The 24,814-nt window shown below is 44.2% G+C and overlaps 2 protein-coding genes across 4 annotated transcripts in view; one reads left to right on the forward strand and one right to left on the reverse strand.

Moving 5' to 3' along the window:
* The first annotated feature begins 171 nt into the window (after positions 1-171).
* LOC139391102 (HMG box domain containing 3) lies at positions 172-11,708 on the forward strand. Its single transcript, XM_071138622.1, has 20 exons — positions 172-361; positions 2,592-2,766; positions 4,157-4,331; positions 4,449-4,973; positions 5,103-5,210; positions 5,386-5,517; positions 5,683-5,963; positions 6,250-6,362; positions 6,465-6,545; positions 6,716-6,798; positions 6,892-6,993; positions 7,114-7,260; positions 7,499-7,827; positions 8,133-8,392; positions 8,517-8,701; positions 9,250-9,469; positions 9,652-9,785; positions 9,892-10,011; positions 10,229-10,438; positions 10,665-11,708. The coding sequence occupies exons 2-20, from the start codon at positions 2,615-2,617 to the stop codon at positions 11,268-11,270; spliced, it is 3,963 nt and encodes a 1,320-aa protein (XP_070994723.1). The 5' UTR covers positions 172-361; positions 2,592-2,614; the 3' UTR covers positions 11,271-11,708.
* Positions 11,709-12,454: 746 nt separating this feature from the next.
* Positions 12,455-24,814, reverse strand: part of LOC139390437 (macrophage colony-stimulating factor 1 receptor 1-like) — a 28,772-nt gene continuing 16,412 nt past the window's right edge. For 2 of the 3 annotated variants that reach the window (XM_071137560.1, XM_071137562.1), the window contains 5 exons: positions 22,552-22,674; positions 19,722-19,833; positions 19,519-19,618; positions 14,624-14,738; positions 12,455-14,447 (listed from right to left, as the gene is read on the reverse strand). In XM_071137560.1, the coding sequence (XP_070993661.1) occupies positions 14,283-14,447; positions 14,624-14,738; positions 19,519-19,618; positions 19,722-19,833; positions 22,552-22,674 (615 nt within the window). In that variant the 3' untranslated portion in view covers positions 12,455-14,282. The remainder of the gene's footprint in view (positions 14,448-14,623; positions 14,739-19,518; positions 19,619-19,721; positions 19,834-22,551; positions 22,675-24,814) is intronic. The other variant, XM_071137561.1, reaches the window with a different exon arrangement.

Below are 24,814 nucleotides of genomic sequence, written 5' to 3' on the forward strand. Positions count from 1 at the left end.
ATTTTACCTCTTGCTCATCAAGTTGGATATGGACAGGGTACACTGATCCTAGATCTGTGCTTTATGGAAACGTCTACCTCTTCCAGCTTTCACGTGTCTAAAACGTATTTTCTGATTGGCCTTTTTTTGTTCATTCCTTCACTGGATTGGTTGACAACCATAACAACACAGCGCCATGTTTGCTGCAAGACTAGGACAAATCGAGTGCTTTGAGGCCCTTAGATTAAAAACGAATTAGCCCAGTTTAAGGCAAAATATAGAGAAATATACTTATTCTAGGCAATGTGAGCGATGCAGTTCAGTTTCAGCGTCGCTTGAAGCCATCTCAGATCTAGTTTGAGAGTTCTTCAGGGCAACAGAGGTAAGGGTTCAACAAGGAGGCTTCTCATTGGATAATTCGCCAAATCAGTATTAGGATACACGAATTATCAGAGAATGTCATGGGAGGGAGAATAATTAGAAAGTTGTATCCGCTGTGTTGTTGTTTTCCGTACTTTATTTGCAACTTTTGTATGTTTGCATTTAACTCTACTTCACGGTCGTTTCCCGGGAATGTCCATAGTCACATTTTTCCCCACGTGCACTGCAGTGGCGGTCGGTGCCTTAAATTGAGGGAGGACGATTCTTATTTTTTTATGAGCATGGCTTTATTTATATTACAGCATATTGGATGACTGTCAATCATATTCCATTCACCCAGTTCAATGTGACATCAGTTTAGGCTACTACATGATACAAACATTTTCCGTATATCCATCATGACGTTGCTACAACCAAGCCTATCAATGGAAGTTCACAACATAAGTGCACATAGGTCGAGAGAAATGTACTAATTGAGGGTGTAATTCACAGGAGGCTGGTGGAACCTTAATTTGGGAGGGCAGGCACATAGTAATGGCTGGAATTGAATTAAATGGTTCCATGTGTTTGATACCATTCCATTTACTCCATTCGAGGCATTATGAGCTGACCTGCCCTCAGCAGCCTCCTGTGGTGTAATCATTAGTCCAACAGTTGTAAACGAGAGTTTCTACTGGACAAATTCAGGTATGTTTAGTTCCGTTTGCTTCCATTTTCAACAGTATCGGCAGAATGAAGACCCCATGAGTACACGTAAACACTGTTCACTTTCATAGCAGCCACGTTGTATTCATTCTCGCATCTACGCACCGTCCTCATGTTTTCCCTTCGCTTGTGGACTTCTATGCACAACACATCATCTGTATGTGACCAGGCGAAAAAACCTTTCCTAACCAAACCATATCATAATGGCTACACAGTCTACATCGTTGTCACCATATTAAAGTAATATCATAATCAACATAGCTAATAGAACTAAAGTGTTAATAAACCCACAACAATCATGCAGTAACGTCAGTAAGAAGTTTAGCAGTTACACCGGCCGGCCCCGATTGGAAATAAATTAGTCAAACCAAAAGCTTACCTTGACTTGGAAGAGTTCCCGTTTTGTGTTGGATAGCCATAGCCAGCTAGCTAACATAGGATTGAGCTGGTGTTTGAGTAGGCTAAACTAGCTAGCTGCATTCGCTAGCTAAGAAAGTTAAAATAGAATGCTGAAATATCTCTCTCTTTCTCTTGCTTCTCCTTCATTTTTGAAGAAATTGGTTCAAAGCTGTTCAACTATTGTCTTTCTCTCTCTTTGAGTGAACTACTCACCACGTTTTATGCACTAGGTGGACAATGTGTCAGTTCATGCTGCAAGAGCTCTGATAGGTTGGAAGATGTCCTACAGAAGTTGTTATAATTACTGTATAACTTTATAGAAGGTGGTGAGAACCATGACCCTCCTAGGTTTTGTATTGTCAATGTACTCAGAGGAGGATGGAAGCTATCTGTCCTCCAGTTACACCATGGTGCTACCCTACAGAGTACTGTTGAGGCTACTGTAGACCTTCATTGCGAAACAGTGTGTTTTAATCAATTATTTGGTGACGTGAATATATTTAGTATAGTTTTATTTAAAAAGGATAACTTTGTTTAATGTTTTACTATTTTAATGAAATTCACTGAGGAGGATGTTCCTCCCCTTCCTCGTCTGAGGAGCCTCCACTGGTGCACTGTCAGGCAGGTAGTCTGCTGTTGTCTTCTGTCAGCTCTTCCTTGTTTCAATGTTGCCAATGGTTGCGATTGAGTTTGCACAGCTGCTAGGGCCTTTTATTTCTTGTTTTGAAGGCCATACATTTATCTACATTGCCATAACATAATTGTGATATATTTTTTTATTTAACCTTTATTCAACTAGGCAAGTCAGTTAAGAACAAATTCCTATTTACAATGACGGCCTAGGAACGAACAATGGGTTAACTGCCTTGTTCAGGGGCAGAACGACAGATTTTTTTGTCAGCTCGGGGATTCGATCTAGCAACCTTTACGGTTACTGGCCCAACGCTCCAACCACTAGGCCACCTGCCTAATGGTAGCCTACATGTTATACTTTCCTTATCATGATGGTGCTCGATGTATTAATAAACAATGTACATAGCTCCTGTAGCCCTAATACCTATCCCCTTGTCATTATTTGTTCTGTTTCACATGGACATAAATTAATCAATGTTACTGAACCTCCCCAGGCTCTCCTCGGTTCCCTTTAGCCATGGAGACCATGGAGGTGTATGAGGAGACTGATCGGAGGATGACGGAGGAGGTGGAGAGCTGCTACACCCTGATGGAGGTCACCTCTCCCAAGAAGAGGAAGAAGAACAAGGCTCAGCAGGGGGAGATCATGGAGAAACCCAAGAAACCCAGGTAGTCGACCTACTGCTCCCAGACAATCAAACACCAACGCCTCCTATCAATGCAGATGGGTCGTATTTAATATCCACCCCGAAAACACTTTTCCACTGGCGACAATGCTCAAGGTCCTTGAATATCTTTGGAATCAGTGATGACATAAAACTGAGGGACACACATTGTACAAGTAAAAAATTAAAATAAATAGCCTTCTTTGTTTTTATTGATCTATACAATATATTAAATATGTTTTTTTCACTGTCTAGCATTCAAAATAATAGAAGCACTACATGGCCAAAAGTATCTAAGTGGAAGCTTGCACGTCAAACATCTAATTCCAAAATCATGGGCATTAATATGGAGTTGGTCCCTCCCTTGGTCCCTGCTGCTATAACAGCCTCCACTCTTCTGGGAAAACATTGCACTAGATGTTGGAACATTGCTGCAGGGATTTGCTTTCATTCAACAGAATCATCTAGAATGTCATTGTATGCTGTAGCGTTAAGATTTCCCTTCACTGGAACTAAGGGGCCTAGCCCGAACAATGAAAAACAGCCCCAGACCATTCTTTTTCCTCTACCAAACTTTACAGTTGGCACTATGCATTGGGGCAGGTAGCGTTCTCCTGACATCCGCCAAAACTATGCACTCAGCAGTCCCATTCTGTGAGCTTGTGAGGCCTCACACTTTGCGGCTGAGCCGTTGTTGCTCCTAGGTGTTTCCACTTCACAATACCAGCACTTACAGTTGACCGGAGCAGCTCTAGCAGGGCCCGAAATTTGACCATCTGACTAGTTGGAAGGCTGGCATCCTATGACGGTGCCACGTTGAAAGCCACTGAGCTTTTCAGTACGGGGCATTCTACTTCCAATGTTTGTCTATGGAGATTGCATGGATGTGTGCTCAATTTATACACATGTCAGCAATGGGTGTGGCTGAAATAGCAGAATCCACTCATTTGAAGGGATTCCACATACCTTTGGCCATGTAGTGTATCTCTAAATCCCCAAGACATGTTACTACACCTCTACACCAATGGGACAAGCCAATATGCCCCCAGTATTTTCTACAATGCATACAAAGAGATGTGTTGCAGTATAAAGGACTTACATATGTTTTCTTATTAAATAGCAGTTAAATTAAACAGGACATGTATTATTTGTCATGTGTTTGTCATTGTAAAGGTTTTTAAACGTGGTGCCAAAGTTGAGTGAAGGCATTTACCACCGCAATTAAAGAATTACCCAGATGACATACTATTTTCACACTGACTTGAGTGCACTTCATTTGGATTGAGTGGATAGGCGGAGAAAGCTAAACCAAGTGCCCCAATCTTTGTGTTGAGTTGACTGCTGTATGAGTCAAGATGACATATATTCATCACGTTTTGATCTCTCAACTCCAGATCAGCCTACCTGCTGTACTACTTTGATGTGCATCAGACCATGCAGCAGGAGTTCCCCAGCCTGCCCCAGTCTGAGATCAACAAGAGGATCAGTGTGAGCTGGAAGAGGCTCAATGTGGCAGACAAGGGCTACTACCTGGAGAAGGCCAAGCTGGAGAAGGAAGGGACGGACACTGTACGGTTACCTCATATTTCCACCAGTGTGTCTGTTATCTAAGATCATGTGGTCAGGAGAAACTCCTAGCCCTAGTCATAATGATTACACTATTCCATCTCTCTGTATCCTCCGTAGTCATCTATGGGCCCTTCCCAGGAGCTCCCAGGCTTTCGTAGGATCCTCCCCAGGGCAAACTACGTCCTCCTGCCCAAGGGGGCCATGTCAGACGACAGGACAGGCTCCCAGCTGGAGGTGTGTATGGAGGGGCTGGACTCTCCCGTGGGGGAAGGGGTGATGCCCTCCCTGTCCCTTGGTTCCCCCCAGTACCCTCCCTTGGTGCTGGGCTGCGAGGTGGAGCTGTCGCAGCAGTGCATCGCCATCGAAGGCCTGACAGACGAAAAGGCTGTGACCCTGACACACTCCGGGGCCCTGCAGGGGGTCCTCTCCTCATCGTATCACTCCTCTTCCTCAGTCTCTGCCGCCCACGAATCCCACAATGCACCTCACCTGGCGTCAGCCGGTCTGCTGCTCAAGGAGGAGGAGCCCAGGATGGTGGGCGGGGGCTATAGTGTCATTGGAATGGCGACTGACGGGAGGCGTGTGGGCGGGACGTCGGTGCAGCACGTGAAAACAGAGCTGGTCACCATCATACCCAATCAGGTTAGTTAGCAACGACACAGGGAGTTGGCTTACCTTACTGCTGATCATTCAACAGTCTAGGGTTACTATTCATTTGCCTTGTCTGTTTGTTCAATGCAGTAATGGTAGATAAAACGCTTGTTTCCCCAGGATCTGATGGAGCACAGGACGTTGCCAGGAGCCAGCTCTGTAGCCTCTGTTGTCATGGTACCTGTAGGAGCTAGGGTGATACAGGACACTAATCCCTCATACAAACTGGTAAATCTACTAAGACTGATTTTCTTCCACTGCATCAATTTAACGTTATCCAATTTTCTTTGATTAGATCATCAAGCAATATATTACAGTAGTGTATTATATACTCACATGTCATTTGACCAGTCAGACATTCTCTGTAACTAGCAGATTCTTACTAAAGCATCTTTGTCGCTAGTCGAATAAATACACCAGAAGAGGCCGGGGCAGCTGTCAGACAGCGGGCTGCTCCTTTGTCTACGTGACCCGTCACAAACCACCCTTCTGCCCTGATTGTGGCAACCACCTGGGGGGCAAGTGGGTGCCCGCTGTAAGTCTACACATTCCCTGGCTTAAACATCTCTTCCATCATAATATGAATGTTGAAGTAAAGATGACATTTTATTGGTTGGAAAATACACTTAACAGTTTATTGGTTGAGTCGTACACTTCACAGTTCCGAGGTATGACAAACTTTCCACGTTTTACGTCTCAGGCGGTAAAGACTCCAGGTGCTGCTGCTTCATTCAAGACTTATGCCCAGAAACCACCCAAAAACCCTGGGTACCCCCCTAAGACTGGTGTGCCTCCCTCTGATGATCAGAACAGTAAGGTGTCTGGATGGAGGAAGGGAAGGAGAGGACCGCGGGAGCCCAGAGGACAAGGGCAGCAGCGTGCAGTTACACCAGGACCACCACTAGAGGGAGGTAGAGCCAACAGCCAGGGAGTCATACAGCCTGCTCCAGCGGTGTCAGGGACACAGACAACTACTATGATGTGAGCATCTAGTTTTTTATTTTTTATTTTACCATTATTTAACTAGGCAAGTCAGTTAAGAACAAGTTCTTATTTTCAATGACGGCCTAGGAACAGTGGGTTAACTGCCTGTTCAGGGGCAGAACGACAGATTTGATTTAATTTAGCCCTTCTTTTATGGTTTATAATTTACATTTACATTTTTCAAACAAGCCTTGTGAGAGTATTTCTCTTAGTGGGCTTCATGTTTTGATTGGTTAAAGAGAACGTTTTTTTTTTAAGTTTCAGTTGTTCTGTCTTTGAGCAGAGCTTTGGTTGGAACACCTGTGACTGGTGCCAGGGTCAAAGTACAGGAAAGGAGCAGTGTGGTTGGTCAAAAGCGACCTGTGAGAGCCATCCTCCCAGCCCCATTCAACACAGGTGGGCACTGCTGTGGACAGATACAAAAACCTTATTTCAGGTCAGTCTGTTAAGATGAATGCTGTCTGGGGTGTAAACACACATTTGTCTGTCTGAAACTAGGCCGGGCCTTAGTCCAGTGGATTACTGTCCCTCCTCATAAAGGCAAAGTTGAGGAGACCAACTGCAGCAAAGCAACCGCAGGTATGATATACACATGTACCTATATAATATGTTTTAATGATAAAATGGTTACCCAAGCCAAGCTAAAGGTACTCGTTTTCAAAGTGGTTACTTTGATCTAAGGGAAGTGACACTAGTTGTTTCTGAGGTAACCAAACGTGTTTGATGTGGTGATTGTGTTTGGACCACAGAGCTCAGTGAGATGATCGCAGGTTTGAAGCCTAACACTCTGAAACAGCTCGGCCAGATCGTGACAACAACACCTCTGGAACAGGTACGCACAAACTCACAGTGACACACACACACTGCTGAACCATGCTGATTATGTGTTTGTCTCCAGGTTTCTCAGTGTTGTTTTGTCCTATAGACTCTCCCTACTCCTGTGGACAGAAGCCAGTATATTGTAACTGATAAAGTAGGGAAGATCCTCTCAGTGGTTCCTCTCAAACAGAACTCTACCTCCACACTGGTTAGTGGCACCTTTTTAACTACATTTTGGGGAGCATACGCCATCCACACACATCCTCTAGCAGGCTCAGTGTAGTCTGTATAACTGTATGTCGTGTGTGTGTGTGTGTGTGTGTGTCAGGACCTGGGTCTGTCTACGGCGCGGGGCAGGGGTCGCTGTAAGAACCCGTCATGTGGCTATGTTTATAAGAACAGACACAAGCCTGCGGAGTGCCCCTGCTGTGGCTTGGAGCTGTCCAGGAAGAACGCCAAGGGCTCCAAGGCACAGGTCAGTCTGGAGAGAATCCCACTATGAGTGTGTCTGAAATGGCACCCTATCGGGCTCTGGTCAAAAATAGTGCACTTTATAGGGAATTGGGTGCCATTTAGGATGTGGTCTATGTTTTGGTGTTGTTGTATTTCTCTATGTCTGTCTGAATTCTTTCTCATCTCTCTGTTCTCATCCTCCAACCCTCTCTCTGTTATTTTCCCTCATCCTATCACCCTCCTCTCTCTCACTCACTCAGGGTGGTTCAGTAGCTCTGTTAGACCCGTACCGGACCCTGTCCCCAGCCCAGAGGGAGCTTCAGCGCCAGTCCACCCTGCAGCTGCTGCGCCAGGCCCTGCAGATCTCTGAGAGTGAGGCTGAGCTCCATGACACCCTGGCCCTCATCCAGGAACTCAACTCTACCCAGGTGGTCCTCACCACGACCACCACCCAGGCCGGGGACCAGGTGCTAGGGGAAGGTGGGGGCCTGGGGGAGGTGCAGGTCCAGTCAGGCTGGCCGCGGTTCTATGAGTCTGCAGCCACACACTGTGCTCTGTGTCACTACCCGCTATTCAAGGGAGGACAGAGGTGAGAAAAGATTTGTTTGTGTAGTTTTGGGTTTATTATGGCTCAGTGGTTGGATGTTTCTGGTGCTCAGTGGTTGGATGTTTCTGGTGCTCAGTGGTTGGATGTTTCTGGTGCTCAGTGGTTGGATGTTTCTGGTGCTCAGTGGTTAGATGTTTCTGGTGCTCAGTGGTTGGATGTTTCTGGTGCTCAGTGGTTGGTTGTTTCTGGTGCTCAGGGGTTGGACATTTCTGGACATTTTTCATATTTCATAGTGTGGTTTCAGGAAAGGTCTCTCTATCATTTCTCTCCGGTGTTTTGTACCATAGTTCTTTAGCGGGGCAGGAGGACTGCTGGCTGTTGACTGACTCTCTGATCCAGACAGCCTCTCTCCAGCTGAAGGTGTGTCTCAACCCCCAGTGTCTGGCCCTGCACAGCTTCACTGACCTCCACCCAGGTCTGTTCAATGTTGGCAACAGGTTGCTGGTGAGTCTGGACCTGTTCTTTAAGATCCGGAGTCAGATCAGACTGGGCCGGCATCCTAACCAGATAGTCAGGACCATCCTGGACCACATCCACAACCACGCTGGTAAGACTTTCTTGGCGCAACATACGGTTCAGAGGGTTTTCAACAGAGTTCTGTTCATGTCTCTAATATCTCTGTTTTCTTTCTTTCTTCTCTCTTTTTCCCCCCCCCCCCCCATATCAATCAGTCCACACTCTGAGTCCTGAGGAGTTGGCCCATGTCCAGGAGCTGCTGGTTAGTGGCTACTGGGCCTTTGAGTGTCTGACCGTGAGGGACTACAACGACATGATCTGTGGTGTGTGTGGCATCGCCCCCAAGATGGAGATCGCCCAGCGGTACACACACAACGTGCTGGAGCTTAGGAATGTGGAGGTGAGAGAGACTGAGGAGACGGGAGGTCAGGGGGAGACTGAGGAGACGGGAGGTCAGGGGGAGACTGAGGAGACGGGAGGTCAGGGGGAGACTGAGGAGACGGGAGGTCAGGGGGAGACTGAGGAGACGGGAGGTCAGGGGGAGACTGAGGAGACGGGAGGTCAGGGGGAGACTGAGGAGACGGGAGGTCAGGGGTAAACTGAGGAGACGGGAGGTCAGGGGTAGACTGAGGAGACGGGAGGTCAGGGGTAGACTGAGGAGACGGGAGGTCAGGGGGAGACTGAGGAGACGGGAGGTCAGGGAGAGACTGGGGAGACGGGAGGTCAGGGAGAGACTGGGGAGACAGGAGGTCAGGGAGAGACTGGGGAGATGGGAGGTCAGGGAGAGACTGTAAAGAGCCACAGATCCAAACAGTCAAAATAGAGAATTAAAGATGATTTTCTTTACTTAATTTGTTTTAGCCTGCCTGATTCCAGGACAGTCAAGCTGTCTGGTCTGCATAGTGTTGTAGTCATGTTGATACCTGTGTCTCGCTCTCCCTCCTGTAGTTTACGTGGCCAGACTTCGGGGCTCCAGACAAGGTGCATGTGGATGACTTCTGGCTGACCATGGAGAGTGAGGCCATCGAGCAGGCAGCGTTCCCCTGCAGCGTCCCCATCACCCGGGTCGACGCCTCCATCATCGCCCCCTTCATCCCACCACTAATGAGGAGCTCCACTGTCATCAACACAGAGAAGGACAAGGCCCTGCTCCTCACACAGCACACAGGTAGGAAGTCACTCTCTCAGGGATGGGGAATAAGCCAATCACTGGAAGGATAAACATCATTCTCAAGTCTTTCAGAGATTTCATTGATCATTACTTGTTCATGCCCTGTTTATCAATAATAAATCAAAATGTTAGTGTGTAAAATTCTAGTGCGTGTGCGTGTGTGTGTGTGTGTTTTCCAGGTGACCCATCTGTTCTGGTGCGTCTGATCCACGAGGGCCAACTCAGACCGGACCGAATGGATGAGCACAGTGCAGAGGAGCTCAAAGCCATACTGGAATGCTGTGGCGAGATCACTGCACCAGAGAGCAACAAGGTGTAGATCAACGCTGTGTGTCTGTGATATCTCTATGTATGTATATTTCTGGTTTGATTGTGTGTGTTTAGGAGATTGACACATGTCTTTTCTCTCTCTCTGTCAGGATGAGTTGCTGGTCTCTCTGATCTCCCTGTGTACGTGTGTTCAGAACGGCCTCTCCACGGCCCCCCAGCCCCCTCCACACCTCACAGCAGGCAAGCTGTCCAAGATCTGCCCCCATCAGGTAACCGCACACATCTCACCTATCAATGTCAATCAATCAGTCGTCCACCAGAATCCATTCAACTATTACTCTGTCAATCAAGCATTTAGTCTGTCAGTCTATGAAAAATGATAGGTTAGCCAATCAGGCCTCACACAATAACAAAATCTATTGACCAATAAAAACATAATGAGAACCAGACAGATTATAGAAGACTACTTTTCCCATACTCCTCCAGGTGGTGTGTGGTTCCAAGTACCTGGTGAAGGGTGAGACGGCACGCGACCACGTGGACCTGCTGGTGTCCTCCCGGTATTGGCCTCCCGTCTACGTTACCGACTCTGCCCGCCAGGTGGCGCTGTGTACAGACGTGCAGTACCCTGAGCTGGCCTCCACCATGTGGGGCAGGAACCAGGGCTGCTTCTCTGATCCCATGGACAAACCAGAGGTAGGCCCTCACACTGGGCATGGAAAGGACTTAGTTATTGACGTCTGATTATTGTACTAGGAGGGAAACCGAGGTCAAATCAGGATGGTGTCGGAAGGTTTTTTAACCTGTAATATGCTGATATGACAATACAATTTGAAGAATGAATTGGTCTCTATTTACATAATAGATAAACTAGGTACTGTGGATGTTGTTATTGTTTATCTCACCTCTCTCTCTCCATCAGTTTGTGTCGTGTGCTGAGCTACAGGACCAGCCTTACTGTGCTGACCTGTCCTCCGTGGTGGAGAACCCCCAGGTCCACCCTGTCACCAAGTCCTCTTCCCGCTGGATAGTGCATCCTGCTGGGCCTACAGATGGCCAGGAGCCCCCCTGTCTGGACCACCACTCAATGGGGCTCTGCAATGAGCTGGAACCTTACTGCAGTCTGGTACAAGACCTGGAGAGAGACAACGAGAAAGAAGAGGACGAAGGGAAGGAGGAGAAGAAGGATGGGTTCAAGGTTGAAGCCGAGGTGACAGAAGGGTCAGAGGTCACTGAGGAGGAATGTTCTGAGGGTTTGGTGACATCATTGCGGCGGCGACCTTTGGCCTTTGACAACACGGCCTACTACTACCTGTACAACCGTCTGCAGGACTTCCTGTCCAGCCGGGAGGTGGTGGACCAGCAGATCAGCACAGTGCTGAAGGCCTGCCAGCCTGGGGAGGTGGTGATCAGGGATGCCCTCTACAGGCTGGGGGTGGCACAGATCAACACAGAGGAAGGGGAGGAGGGGGAAGGAGACGGGGGGGTGGAGGGAGACACTGGGTATGAGGAGGTAGTGGTTCTCTGAGAGTGACAGACTGTGGCTTTTTGGAGACTTATTTTGTGCTGTGAACAAGTAAACAAACCAATATAACTTTCTGACGTTGGGGGATAATGTTTAATATTATGGACATGTGGCCCATATTATTATGAGGTAGTCCTTTTTTAGAAAGAAGGCTATTTATATATATATATTATATATATAATATATATGGAGATATCTGGTTCAGAAAAGCTAGCGTGTAGTGGGGAGGCTGGTAGTCCTTGAATGTACTGTGCAAAAATATGCTTGAGTGTTTCCAAAGAAACAGAGGTGTTGCTGCTAACCAGACAGATAGTCTGTAACTTATCAGTCCAGCAGAGACTTTGTTGCTGGTTTGAAATGAAAGAATGGCACTTTGTTTTCTTTGTGAGAGGAGCAGAACCAGTGAAGAGTGTAAAAACGTGAATGTTACTAACTGCTCTCTGCTTTCACACAGTTTTAGAATAGATAACAACGTTTAAAAACATTGTTTATGTTGACTAACTTCATTGTTGGAGTGCATAATGTTCTTTCTAGAAGTATAATAATAATTATTATTATTTAATAACTGTATTTAATGAGTCCTCGTGCTTTCTCATCCTTAGTAAGACCTTTCACACTGTTCTATGCTATCTTCTTGTACCTCACTCGTTGCCCTTTGGGCTGAAATGTATTCAAGGTAAACAACCTTTCACATCTGCCTCATGGGCTGATGGAATCTGTAGTTCTTGTGGCCTTTGATTGGGTTTTTGACCACGGGAGACTCTTGCCTGAGCTCCTATTGGAGGGGTGGCTCTGAATGTCAGGACTGTTCTATCATCTACTCTCAGCTGCTTGAATGGAATCTAAAGAAGACAATGATTGACTTGATGATGTAACTGTGATGGACATAGTTATTACAATTTGCGGATGGAACTTGATACCCACTCAAGGGGTTAGAAAATATATGGTGACGGTAGCCATTTCTGAATAATTTTGCTTAAGGAATTATAAATAAAGCAAATAAAGTATTTCCTAATGTTGAATCAAGTTTCTGTGAGATTGTTACTTCCTATTTAGGTGGTCTGGTATTGCTCAACCTCCCATGAGAACAGGGAATGAAACTTCAGAAGATTGCAGAGAAGGCATTTTCATCTGAAACGAGAACTGAGGTAAAGAAATCACTGAAATGTAGATTTTTGTTCACTGTCGTATGACGTACTATGGAGTAGGCTGAAATGTTGTTGAAACAAGTCCACAGGGAAATATAATGTATATCCAAGGGAAGCGAGACATCTTTATTTAAGTTTCTTTTTTTTTGTTGCATATTGTCTGAATATAATTACACTCCTTCCAAGACAGTACAGTGATTTGGTTAGCAAACAACAAAGGATTTAATGACAAAGAATCTGTTTTTGGCTTTCAAGCAGTATAGTGAAAATAAACATTTATTAATTTACATTACACCATACATACACTACCTAGAAATCTCTTACTTTTCTCTCATTTCCACTGCAACAGTATTCAGAATAGCTGCTAACAATCCAAGTAACTGTTATCTGACTTATAGTTGACATATAGACTTTAACTGACTTATAGCTTTTATCTGACATCGTGGTAATTACAGTAGGCAGTATTAGCTGAATGCTACATTCAAAACAATGAAGCAATATTTTTGTGCCATAATTCACATGTTTTATCATACTGATGATGAACATCAAAATATTGAGCGGTATAGATATGACAGGGGGTCTGTGGCACCTTAATTGGTAAGGACAGGCTTGTGGTAATGGCTGGAGCAGAATAAGTGGAATGGTATCAAATAAATCAATCACATTTATTTATGAAGCCCTTCTTACATCAGCCGATGTCACAAAGTGCTATACAGAAACCCAGACTAAAACCCCAAACAGCAAGCAATGCAGATGTAGAAGTACGGTGGCTAGGAAAAACTCCCTAGAAAGGCAGGAACCTGGGAAGAAACCTAGAGAGGAACCAGGCTCTGAGCCAGTCCTCTTCTGGCTGTGCCGGGTGGCGATTATAACAGTACATGGCCATCAAACACATGTTTGTATTGTCCATACTTGGATCCACATTTTTTCCTTTCATCCTGATCGTTCCCTACCATAGCATATAATGTTACATAATGTCTCTCTCTCTATCCCAACTCTCCCCGAGACACCCACAGAGAGTGGGGTCACAGCCTTGATCAGCCATTATTAATGACGTCCCTGAAGCAATTGGGGTACAGCAACCGATTTTTCACCTTGAGGGATTTGAACCAGTGACCTTTCAATTACTGGCCCAACATATATAGGCAAACATTCAAAAATCTGCAATGTTTGCTACTGTTTTGTTGCTGCCTCTGAAAACTGCATATAGCATGTTAAAAAAAGCTTGTTCAACAATGTGGAAGTGAACCCGCTGACAAACGTGAATTAAAACACCACAGCAGCATTATTTTCTACAACTAAGAAATCAACAATCTCACCATAGTGGCAACAAAACAATATGTACGAACAGAGGACATAGCTAGAAGGCTGTGGACAGAACAGTCTGTTCAATCTCACCATAGTGCCAACAGCACAGTATGTACGAACAGAGGAAATAACTAGAAGCCTGTGGACAGAACAGTATGTTCAGTCAGGGTAGGTCCATCGTTGGTGCATAGACTTAAAAGAGAAAATCTCAAACCATAGAAGAAGAAAAAGTAATTAATGAACATACAATAAGGCATTACATATATTTAAGTACATAACTAAGGCACTATCTGTGATTAGATCAATTATCTCCTGCGTAAGACATGGTATCTCAAGTCACAGTATATAGCAAGTCACATTACTTTTTCAGCTGCCTGTCTATCTACAAGCGAAAAGAGAACTTAAAAATTGCTTTTCAGGCATTCATTGCTTTATGAAAATATCCCAATTCCATTTCTATGGATATGCGCTCCTAGAATGATTCTACAGTGAGCAGAAGATAGAATGAATGAAGAATTTCAGATCAGAATGTGGATAGTTTGATGATGCCAGGGAGTTTTTAGCAGAACTGATAGTTATTGGTCTTCATCAGAGGTTGCTCCTCCTCTTCATGTTCACAGGACTGGTCACAGGAGCCATCACAAAACTTTGTCTTGTCGTCATCATCATCACACGGCTCCAACTCCTCAATCACCATGTCCTGTTGCTGGATGTTCTGGTACTGCTGGGAGAGGACAACACCTAGAAGTTAGGGTACTGCTATCTTCAGATAATGCTTTAGTATTGTCAATCCAGTTTGACAATGGAAGATGTTTTATGTTCTCCTTAGCGTCGATGCTGTTTTATTCTGATAAGAGAGATATCTACCATGTTAAACATCCATCTCCCTCTCTGTGTTACCTGGTCTAGATGTTCGGGCTGCTCCCCAAGGACTCTCTCAATCAGCTGGCTGATTTTACTGAAGGTGGGTCGCTCTGTTGGCTCCAGATTCCAGCACATTTTCATGATCGTATACCTGGTGGGGCATCAAGATCATATTGTTATTGGTCACAATACAGTATTAAAAATACTATATTTCACTACATCATGCAAGGCCCTCAAGAATCAGGGAGAAGATTGTCTCAATATGGAGCTCTATGGTCTTTCAAACCACTCCATGTCCATATCAAAATGTAAAGTGTTGGTTTCATGAGCTGAAATAAAAGATCCCAGAAATGTTCCATACCCACAAAAAGCTTATTTGTCAGAAATGTCGTTTTAGAGAATTTTGCATTATGTCCAACCGGCCTCACAACTACACGACCACGAGTAACCACGCCAGCTCAGGACCTCCACATCCGGCTTGTTTACCTGCAGGTTCGTCTGAAACCAGCCACCCGGACAGCTGATTCAACTGAGGAGTATTTCAATCTGTAATAAAGCCTTTATGTGGGGAAAAACAAATTCTGATTGGCTGGGCCTGGCTCCACAGTGGGTGGGCCTGGCTCTTAAGTGGGTGGGCCTATGCCCTCCAAGACCCACCCATGGCTGCGCCCCTGCCCAGTCATGTGAAATCCATAGACTAGGGTCTAATGAATTTATTTACTTAAATTCACTGATTTCCTTATATGAACTGTAACTCAGTAAAATCATTGAAATTGTTGTATGTCAAGTATATATTTTTGTTCAGTATAACAGGTAACCTGGTTGAGAAAATACCAAGAGTGTGCAAAGCTACAAGGCAAAGGGTGGCTACAAATCAATATATTTAGATTTGTTTAACACTTTTTTGGTTACTACATGATTCCATATGTGTTATTTCATAGTTATGATGTCTTCACTATTATTCTACAATGTAGAAAATAGTATAAATAAAGAAAAACCCTTGAATGAGTAGGTGTGTCCAAACTTTTGACTGGTACTGTATATATATATTTGACTGACATTTATCATTTGGGGCCCAGGGAGGAAGGCTGTCATTTTAATTGGCTCTTAACCAACTGTGCTATTTATTATTATTTTTTGCATTGTTTGTAACTTATTTTGTACGTATTATGTTGCTGCTACCTTCTCTTATGACCGAAAAGAGCTTCTGGACATCAGAACAGCGATTTCTCACCTCAAATTGGATGAACAATTTTTCTTTAATGAGTCGGACGGGAACAATATATTCCAACCACCTGAACAGGCCGTTATCCCCGTCATTCGTTGGAGAAATAAACAGAGATTTCGCGGAAAAAGATCGGGGTGCCTTGTGAGGATCACGCGACGAGTGGCTACTCTGCCTTTGTCATCCGTACTGTTAGCCGTGGCATTAATAACATACCGATGGCAGGTTATACACTTTATTGGCAGGATAGAACAGCAGCCTCTGGTAAGACACGGGGCAGGGACCTATGTATATTTGTAAACAACAACTGGTGCATGGTATCTAAGGTTTTGCTCGCCTGAGGTAGAGTATCTCATGATAAGCTGTAGACCACATTATCTACCTAGAGAGTTTAACTGTATTTGTCGTAGCTGTCTACATACCACCACAAACCGATGCTGGCACTAAAACCCCACTCAATGAGCTGTATATCACTAAAAGCAAACAGGAAAACACTCATCCAGAGGCGGTACTCCTAGTGGCCGAGGACTTTAATGCAGAGAAACTTAAATCAGTTTTACCTAATTTTTATCAGCAAGTTACATGTGCAACCAGAGGGAAAAAAAACTCTAGACCACCTTAACTCCACACACAGAGATGAATGCAAAGCTCTCCCTCACCCTCCATTTGGCAAATCTGACCATAATTCTATCCTCCTGATTCCTGCTTACAAGCAAAAATGTAAGCAGGAATCACCAATGACTCAGTCTATAAAAAAGTGGTCAGATGACGCAGATGCTAAGCTACAGGACTGTTTAGCTAGCTCAGACTAGAATATGTTCCGGGATTCTTCCGATGACATTGAGAAGTACACCAGATCAGTCACTGGCTTCATCGATAAGTGCATTGATGACGTCGTCCCCACAGTGACAGTGCGTACATACACTGCCTTGCGAAAGTATTCGGCCCCCTTGAACTTTGCGACCTTTTGCCACATTTCAGGCTTCAAACATAAAGATATAAAACTGTATTTTTTTGTGAAGAATCAACAACAAGTGGGACACAATCATGAAGTGGAACGACATTTATTGGATATTTCAAACTTTTTTAACAAATCAAAAACTGAAAAATAAGGCGTGCAAAATTATTCAGCCCCTTTACTTTCAGTGGAGCAAACTCTCTCCAGAAGTTCAGTGAGGATCTCTGAATGATCCAATGTTGACCTAAATGACTAATGATGATAAATACAATCCACCTGTGTGTAATCAAGTCTCCGTATAAATGCACCTGCACTGTGATAGTCTCAGAGGTCCGTTAAAAGCGCAGAGAGCATCATGAAGAACAAGGAACACACCAGGCAGGTCCGAGATACTGTTGTGAAGAAGTTTAAAGCCGGATTTGGATACAAAAAGATTTCCCAAGCTTTAAACATCCCAAGGAGCACTGTGCAAGCGATAATATTGAAATGGAAGGAGTATCAGACCACTGCAAATCTACCAAGACCTGGCCGTCCCTCTAAACTTTCAGCTCATACAAGGAGAAGACTGATCAGAGATGCAGCCAAGAGGCCCATGATCACTCTGGATGAACTGCAGAGATCTACAGCTGAGGTGGGAGACTCTGTCCATAGGACAACAATCAGTCGTATATTGCACAAATCTGGCCTTTATGGAAGAGTGGCAAGAAGAAAGCCATTTCTTAAAGATATCCATAAAAAGTGTTGTTTAAAGTTTGCTACAAGCCACCTGGGAGACACACCAAACATGTGGAAGAAGGTGCTCTGGTCAGATGAAACCAAAATTGAACTTTTTGGCAACAATGCAAAACGTTATGTTTGGCGTAAAAGCAACACAGCTCATCACAGGGCTGTAGTGGAGCAGGTGGAGAGTTTCAAATTTCTTGTTGTCCACATCACCAACAAATTAAGATGGTCCAAGCACACCATGACAGTTGTGAAGAGGGCACGACAAACCTATTGCCCCCCAGGAGACTGAAAAGTCTTGGCATGGGTCCTCATATCCTCAAAAGGTTTAACAGCTGCACCATCGAGAGCATCCTGACAGGTTGCATCACTGCCTGGTATGGCAACTGCTCGGCCTCTGACCGCAAGGCATTATACAGAGGGTAGTGCGTACTGCCCAGTACATCACCGGGGCCAAGCTTCCTGCCATCCAGGATCTCTATACCAGGTGGTGTCAGAGGAAGGCCCTGAGAATTGTCAAAGACTCCAGCCACCCTAGTCATAGACTGTTCCCTCTGCTACCACACGGCAAGCGGTACCAGAGCTCCAAGTCTAGGTCCAAGAGGCTTCTAAACAGCTTCTACCCCCAAGCCATAAGACTCCTGAACATCTAATCAAATGGCTACCCAGACCAGTTTTTTTCTTAAAACTGCATTGTTGGTTAAGGGCTTGTAAGTAAGCATTTCACTGTAAGGTCTACTACACCTGTTGTATTTGGCGCATGTTACAAATACAATTTGATTTGATTTGAATGCTGGTCCGCTATAGACGGCTGGAGAGGCTCTGTCCAGCCAGCTGATGGTTCTGAAATGGCGGCACACGCTCTTGTTTTCTTGGCGACGGCTGTGGACTTTACCAGATAGATATTGCTCTCCTGTTTTAACTGTGATGATTATGAAACACAAACATGTAAAGGTTCTGCTTTAATGTGCTGCATTGCAGCCCTATTTCAATTGTTTATTTAGAGAAGACACACACGCCTATTATCCCGTGCCTTTAAATTATCCCGTGCCTTTAAATTATTCCGTGCCTTTAAACATTCTAAAGGTTTGAAGTATCTTCATCCATTGTCCAACTGTTTCATTTCCTATAATTGTTTTTAAAACCTTTTAACAATTTTGATGACTGTTGCTACTGTAAGGTGTACTTTTCACCTGCCATACTTCTGCTTTGTACTACTTACAATCCCAAAGTTTGGTCAAAAAGTGTTCTATGTATCTAGACACTACAATGATAAGCATGGTTGATTGTGACGCACAGAGATGCACCCCTCATAAACGCCACCACAGTCCCACCAGTCTTCTCCCTGCCTGGGCTGTGAAATGACACTGTTCCGGACTCCAGCCTGCTGATCATGTGGCTAACACGCAGAACCATGCCTGACAGAGGACTAACTCACCCCCACACAGAACCATGGTTGATCAAGGACTACCTCAACACCACACAGTACCATGCCTGATCGAGGACTAACTTACCCCCACACAAAGGGTCCCTGATGACTAGGTTGTAACTCAGTGTCTGTAGCCTCTGTCTATCTGTCTCTGGCCTCACAACACAAATATTCTGGGTAGTGTGACAACCACGGAAAATTGACACTCACAGATGTGCAGAGCCTCGGGGGAAAAATACACTATTTATTTCTTGTTTCTGTGGTGTGTTTGATGTTTGAGGGGAGCTTTGTAACTTGGGGCTCAGAGGAAGTAATCTGGAATCGGACATGCTTAATGCATTAATAAAAGGCACAATAAATATATTTATTTTTATCATAAATGCTGAAAAGGGAGTATGATTGGAATATAGGGAGTCTTTGTTAAGTATTCCAGAAAAATATAAAAGGATATTGTAATATGCATGAATCTGTATCCCAATGAAGCTAGGCTTACTCAGTGGGGAAAAATATGGTGCTTTAAATCTTAAAAACTTCTGCCTCATTTTAGCATGGGGACAAGGTTATTGAAACCTAAAAGCCCTTAATGTGTAACTTACATCTCTGGAGGGGCAAAGTCTGGCCGGGACATTTGATAACCAGACTCTATCATCTTGTAGAATTTGGTGTCCACCAGGATACTGGGGTAGGGGCTCCTTCCTACCGAAATGAAACAAAACACAATCAATTTAAGAAGAACGACTGAATGACTTCACCAATGAGATTCCACTGTGTTTAGATATGCATGTTTATGCCAGCTCACCTAGAGAGAAGATCTCCCATAGCAGGATCCCATAGGACCAGACGTCACTCTGGACAGTGTAGAGACAATCAAAAATACTCTCTGGAGCCATCCACTTCACTGGCAGACGCGCCTACAGACACATAGTGTGAGGAAATACATATTAAAATGTGTATATTTAACCGTTTATATTTAATACGCAACACAACCTCAAAAGCAAAGTACAATTGCCATGACTGCAGGCAACAGAGATATGGAGTGTCTTGACCTTTTCCCCCTAGAGTCGAAGTCAGCGCGACGTGTACTTTAATTAGCTTAATACAAAAGTCCCCATTAAAATATGTCTGTTTAAGCTTGATATATCTGTATATCTGTTTTGCATAGACTCAGTCCACCACATCCGCCCATGTCGGCCTTCCGCATCTGCGGTGGAAGGTGGCAGAGCTACAGTGGTGTTTGTCAGACCAGGAGAACGGTTCAGTTTGGTTTCGAAAGTTGAGACTCTCACAAACACGATGGTGTTCTCCGTTTTGCTCTAAGACCCCCACAAGCGCCATGGGACTCGTCTGAAGTCGGTACCGCTGTTCTACCAACTTCTGTCTGTAGTGTCTGAACAGTTTGGGCTCAACACTCACCATCGAAAGGCGAGACTCTCACAAACGCTCTAGGACACCCACAAGCATCACAAGACTCGTCTGAAGGTCCCCCGGAAGTTTATAAAATGAATGGAAGTATTTTTATTTATTTAACCTTTATTTAACCAGGAAACAAAGGTATACAGTATACTGTATGTGAAAGTAGTTTAGTGCCTAATAAAGGGGCTAAATATGGTTAAACAAAACTATAATAGTTTCCTGATCTTTCTTATACAGTGCCTTGCGAAAGTATTCGGCCCCCTTGAACTTTGCGACCTTTTGCCACATTTCAGGCTTCAAACATAAAGATATAAAACTGTATTTTTTTGTGAAGAATCAACAACAAGTGGGACACAATCATGAAGTGGAACGACATTTATTGGATATTTCAAACTTTTTTAACAAATCAAAAACTGAAAAATTGGGCGTGCAAAATTATTCAGCCCCTTTACTTTCAGTGCAGCAAACTCTCTCCAGAAGTTCAGTGAGGATCTCTGAATGATCCAATGTTGACCTAAATGACTAATGATGATAAATACAATCCACCTGTGTGTAATCAAGTCTCCGTATAAATGCACCTGCACTGTGATAGTCTCAGAGGTCCGTTAAAAGCGCAGAGAGCATCATGAAGAACAAGGAACACACCAGGCAGGGCCGAGATACTGTTGTGAAGAAGTTTAAAGCCGGATTTGGATACAAAAAGATTTCCCAAGCTTTAAACATCCCAAGGAGCACTGTGCAAGCGATAATATTGAAATGGAAGGAGTATCAGACCACTGCAAATCTACCAAGACCTGGCCGTCCCTCTAAACTTTCAGCTCATACAAGGAGAAGACTGATCAGAGATGCAGCCAAGAGGCCCATGATCACTCTGGATGAACTGCAGAGATCTACAGCTGAGGTGGGAGACTCTGTCCATAGGACAACAATCAGTCGTATATTGCACAAATCTGGCCTTTATGGAAGAGTGGCAAGAAGAAAGACATTTCTTAAAGATATCCATAAAAAGTGTCGTTTAAAGTTTGCCACAAGCCACCTGGGAGACACACCAAACATGTGGAAGAAGGTGCTCTGGTCAGATGAAACCAAAATTGAACTTTTTGGCAACAAGGCAAAACGTTATGTTTGGCGTAAAAGCAACACAGCTCATCACCCTGAACACACCATACCCACTGTCAAACATGGTGGTGGCAGCATCATGGTTTGGGCCTGCTTTTCTTCAGCAGGGACAGGGAAGATGGTTAAAATTGATGGGAAGATGGATGGAGCCAAATACAGGACCATTCTGGAAGAAAACCTGATGGAGTCTGCAAAAGACCTGAGACTGGGACGTAGATTTGTCTTCCAACAAGACAATGATCCAAAACATAAAGCAAAATCTACAATGGAATGGTTAAAAAATAAACATATCCAGGTGTTAGAATGGCCAAGTCAAAGTCCAGACCTGAATCCAATCGAGAATCTGTGGAAAGAACTGAAAACTGCTGTTCACAAATGCTCTCCATCCAACCTCACTGAGCTCGAGCTGTTTTGCAAGGAGGAATGGGAAAAAATGTCAGTCTCTCGATGTGCAAAACTGATAGAGACATACCCCAAGCGACTTACAGCTGTAATCGCAGCAAAAGGTGGCGCTACAAAGTATTAACTTAAGGGGGCTGAATAATTTTGCACGCCCAGTTTTTCAGTTTTTGATTTGTTAAAAAAGTTTGAAATATCCAATAAATGTCGTTCCACTTCATGATTGTGTCCCACTTGTTGTTGATTCTTCACAAAAAAATACAGTTTTATATCTTTATGTTTGAAGCCTGAAATGTGGCAAAAGGTCGCAAAGTTCAAGGGGGCCGAATACTTTCGCAAGGCACTGTATTTCTCAGATATGGGACACTTCCAAACAAACTTCCTTTGATTTATTTTTTACTATCTGTTTTTCCATGTATGAATACATTATTCAATGTGTTTCTATGGGATAATAGCAGTAAGGCCAAATTCAATGTTTCATCATTTTGGTAAATATTTTTTATATACTGACAAGGGGCCTAAAACTCTAAATTCAAATATCTAAATGATTCTTGGTATGACCATCTTAAAACAATTCCATACAGTGTAGTAGAAACCCAGGCCCGGGCCCTTACTAAACACGTGAAATAGTTGTGACTGACACAGAAAATGTTGTTATTGAGGTGGTTGTTCATTTGAGGTTGTTGTTGTTCGCTCACATTGCCCTTCACCACATAGTTGGAGTCATTCATGATGTCACGTGCCAGGCCGAAGTCACAGATCTTAGCCACACGGCGGTCTGTCAGGAGGACGTTCCTGGCTGCAACATCCCGGTGAATACACTGAGAGAAAGAGACAGACAGAGAGAGGATCACTTACAGTGGCTTACCACAACCTCACAAAGAGCTCTCATCTGTATCCACTGGGCACACCACATCATTACAACATGGGGAATTGGGTAATACTTGCTAGATATGTTGATCAATGAGATTCCAACATATTTTCACCCACTCAAAAAGACAGCCAACAGTTAGATGAATTCCCAATGTGTTATCACTACACTTTCCACAATTTAAAACAGGGGTATTGGACCAGGGGTCCATGGCCAAAGCAAAGGTACTGCAAAAATATTTGTAAAAATTAAAAAGTTGAACAAATATTTTTTATTTTCAATGTTTTGATAAATAGTGCGAGCAACAACAGACAAAACACATTTTGAATTACATACCTACAGTAGAAAAGAGGAGAACATATTATCTAGAATGTTGTCGACTTTGTTTCTCAACTCCTAATATTGAGCAATTTACACTCACTGGAGCTGATCACACTCACTGGAGTATCTCACATATGCCTTGAAAAAGCACCTGCTAATAAGCTACCAGTCAATCGGCTACCAGTCAATAGGTTACCAGTCAATAGGCTACCAGTCAATAGGCTACCAGTCAATAGGCTGACTTGGACATTCATTTTTGCCAACACTATGGCTAACCTTTGTTTAACCAGCTAAATAACTGTTCTTAGTGAAAATGTGTTTGCCTGGTAACGTATAACGTATAATGGGAGTCCCTGGGTCGCTGAGTTGCCTGGGAGGGGGTCCCTGGGCAAGAAAGGGTTGAAGACCCCTGATCTAAAAGGACAACCCAATTCCAATGGAAAATCTATTTCAGATTTTTGGTTTAGTTTTGACCTAAATGTTTAATCACTGCGCTTTCAACCATTTAAACCACACTAACGTTCAATTGGAAATACAGTCAGATACACACAGAGATGCATACAAAGCTCTCCCTCGCCCTCCACTTGGCACATCTGACCACAATTCTATCCTCCTGATTCCTGCTTACAAGCAAAAACTAATGCAGGAAGTACCAGTGACTCACTCAATACGGAAGTGGTCAGATGACGCGGACCCTACACAACAGGACTGTTTTGCTAGCACAGACTGGAATATGTTCCGGGATTCATCCAATGGCATTGAGGAATACACCACATCAGTCATCGGCTTCATCAATAAGTGCATAGATGATGTCATCCCCACAGTGACTGTTCGAACATATCCCAACCAGAAGCCATGGATTACAGGCAACATCCGCATCGAGCTAAAGGCTAGAGCTGCCGGGATTAAGGATTAAGATTTAAGGATTAAGATTGAATCCTACTACACCGGCTCTGACGCTCTTCGGATGTGGCAAGGCATGAAAACTATTACGGACTACAAAGAGAAACCCAGACGCGAGTTGCCTAGTGACGCGAGTCTACCAGACGAGCTAAATGCCTTTTATGCTCGCATCGAGGCAAGCAACATTGAAGCATGCACAATAGCACCAGCTGTTCTGGATGACTGTGTGATAACGCTCTCGGAAACCGATGTGAACAAAACCTTGAAACAGGTCAACATTCACAAAGCCAGTGGGTCAGACGGATTACCAGGACGTGTACTTAAGGTTCTACAGCTACACCATTGAGAGCATCCTGACCGGTTGCATCACTGCCTGGTATGGCAACTGCTCGGCATTTGACCGTATGGCGCTACAGAGGGTAGTGCGAATGGCCCTGTACATCACTGGGGCCAAGCTTCCTGCCATCTAGGTCGTAAATAATAGGTGATGTCAGAGGAAAGCCCATAAAATTGTCAGAGACTCATGTCACCCAAGTTATAGACTCTCTGCTTCCGCACGGCAAGCTGACCAAAAAGCTCCTCAACAGCTTCAACTCCCAAGCCATTAGACTGCTGAACGATTCATAAAAATCAGATTGCCTCAACTACCCTGTACCCCTGCACACTCTCTCAGTACCGGTGCCCCCTGTATATAGCCTCGTTATTGTTATTCTTATTGTGTTACTTTTTATAATTACTTTTTCCTTTAGCCTACTTGGTAAATATTTTCTTCGTCTTGAACTGCACTGTTGGTTAAGGGCTTGTAAGTATTTCACGGTAAAGTCTACATTTGGTGTATTCGGCGCATGTGGCAAATCAAGTTTGAT

Source organism: Oncorhynchus clarkii, chromosome 31, assembly GCF_045791955.1.
Source record: "Oncorhynchus clarkii lewisi isolate Uvic-CL-2024 chromosome 31, UVic_Ocla_1.0, whole genome shotgun sequence".
NCBI classification, from domain to species: Eukaryota; Metazoa; Chordata; class Actinopteri; order Salmoniformes; family Salmonidae; genus Oncorhynchus; species Oncorhynchus clarkii.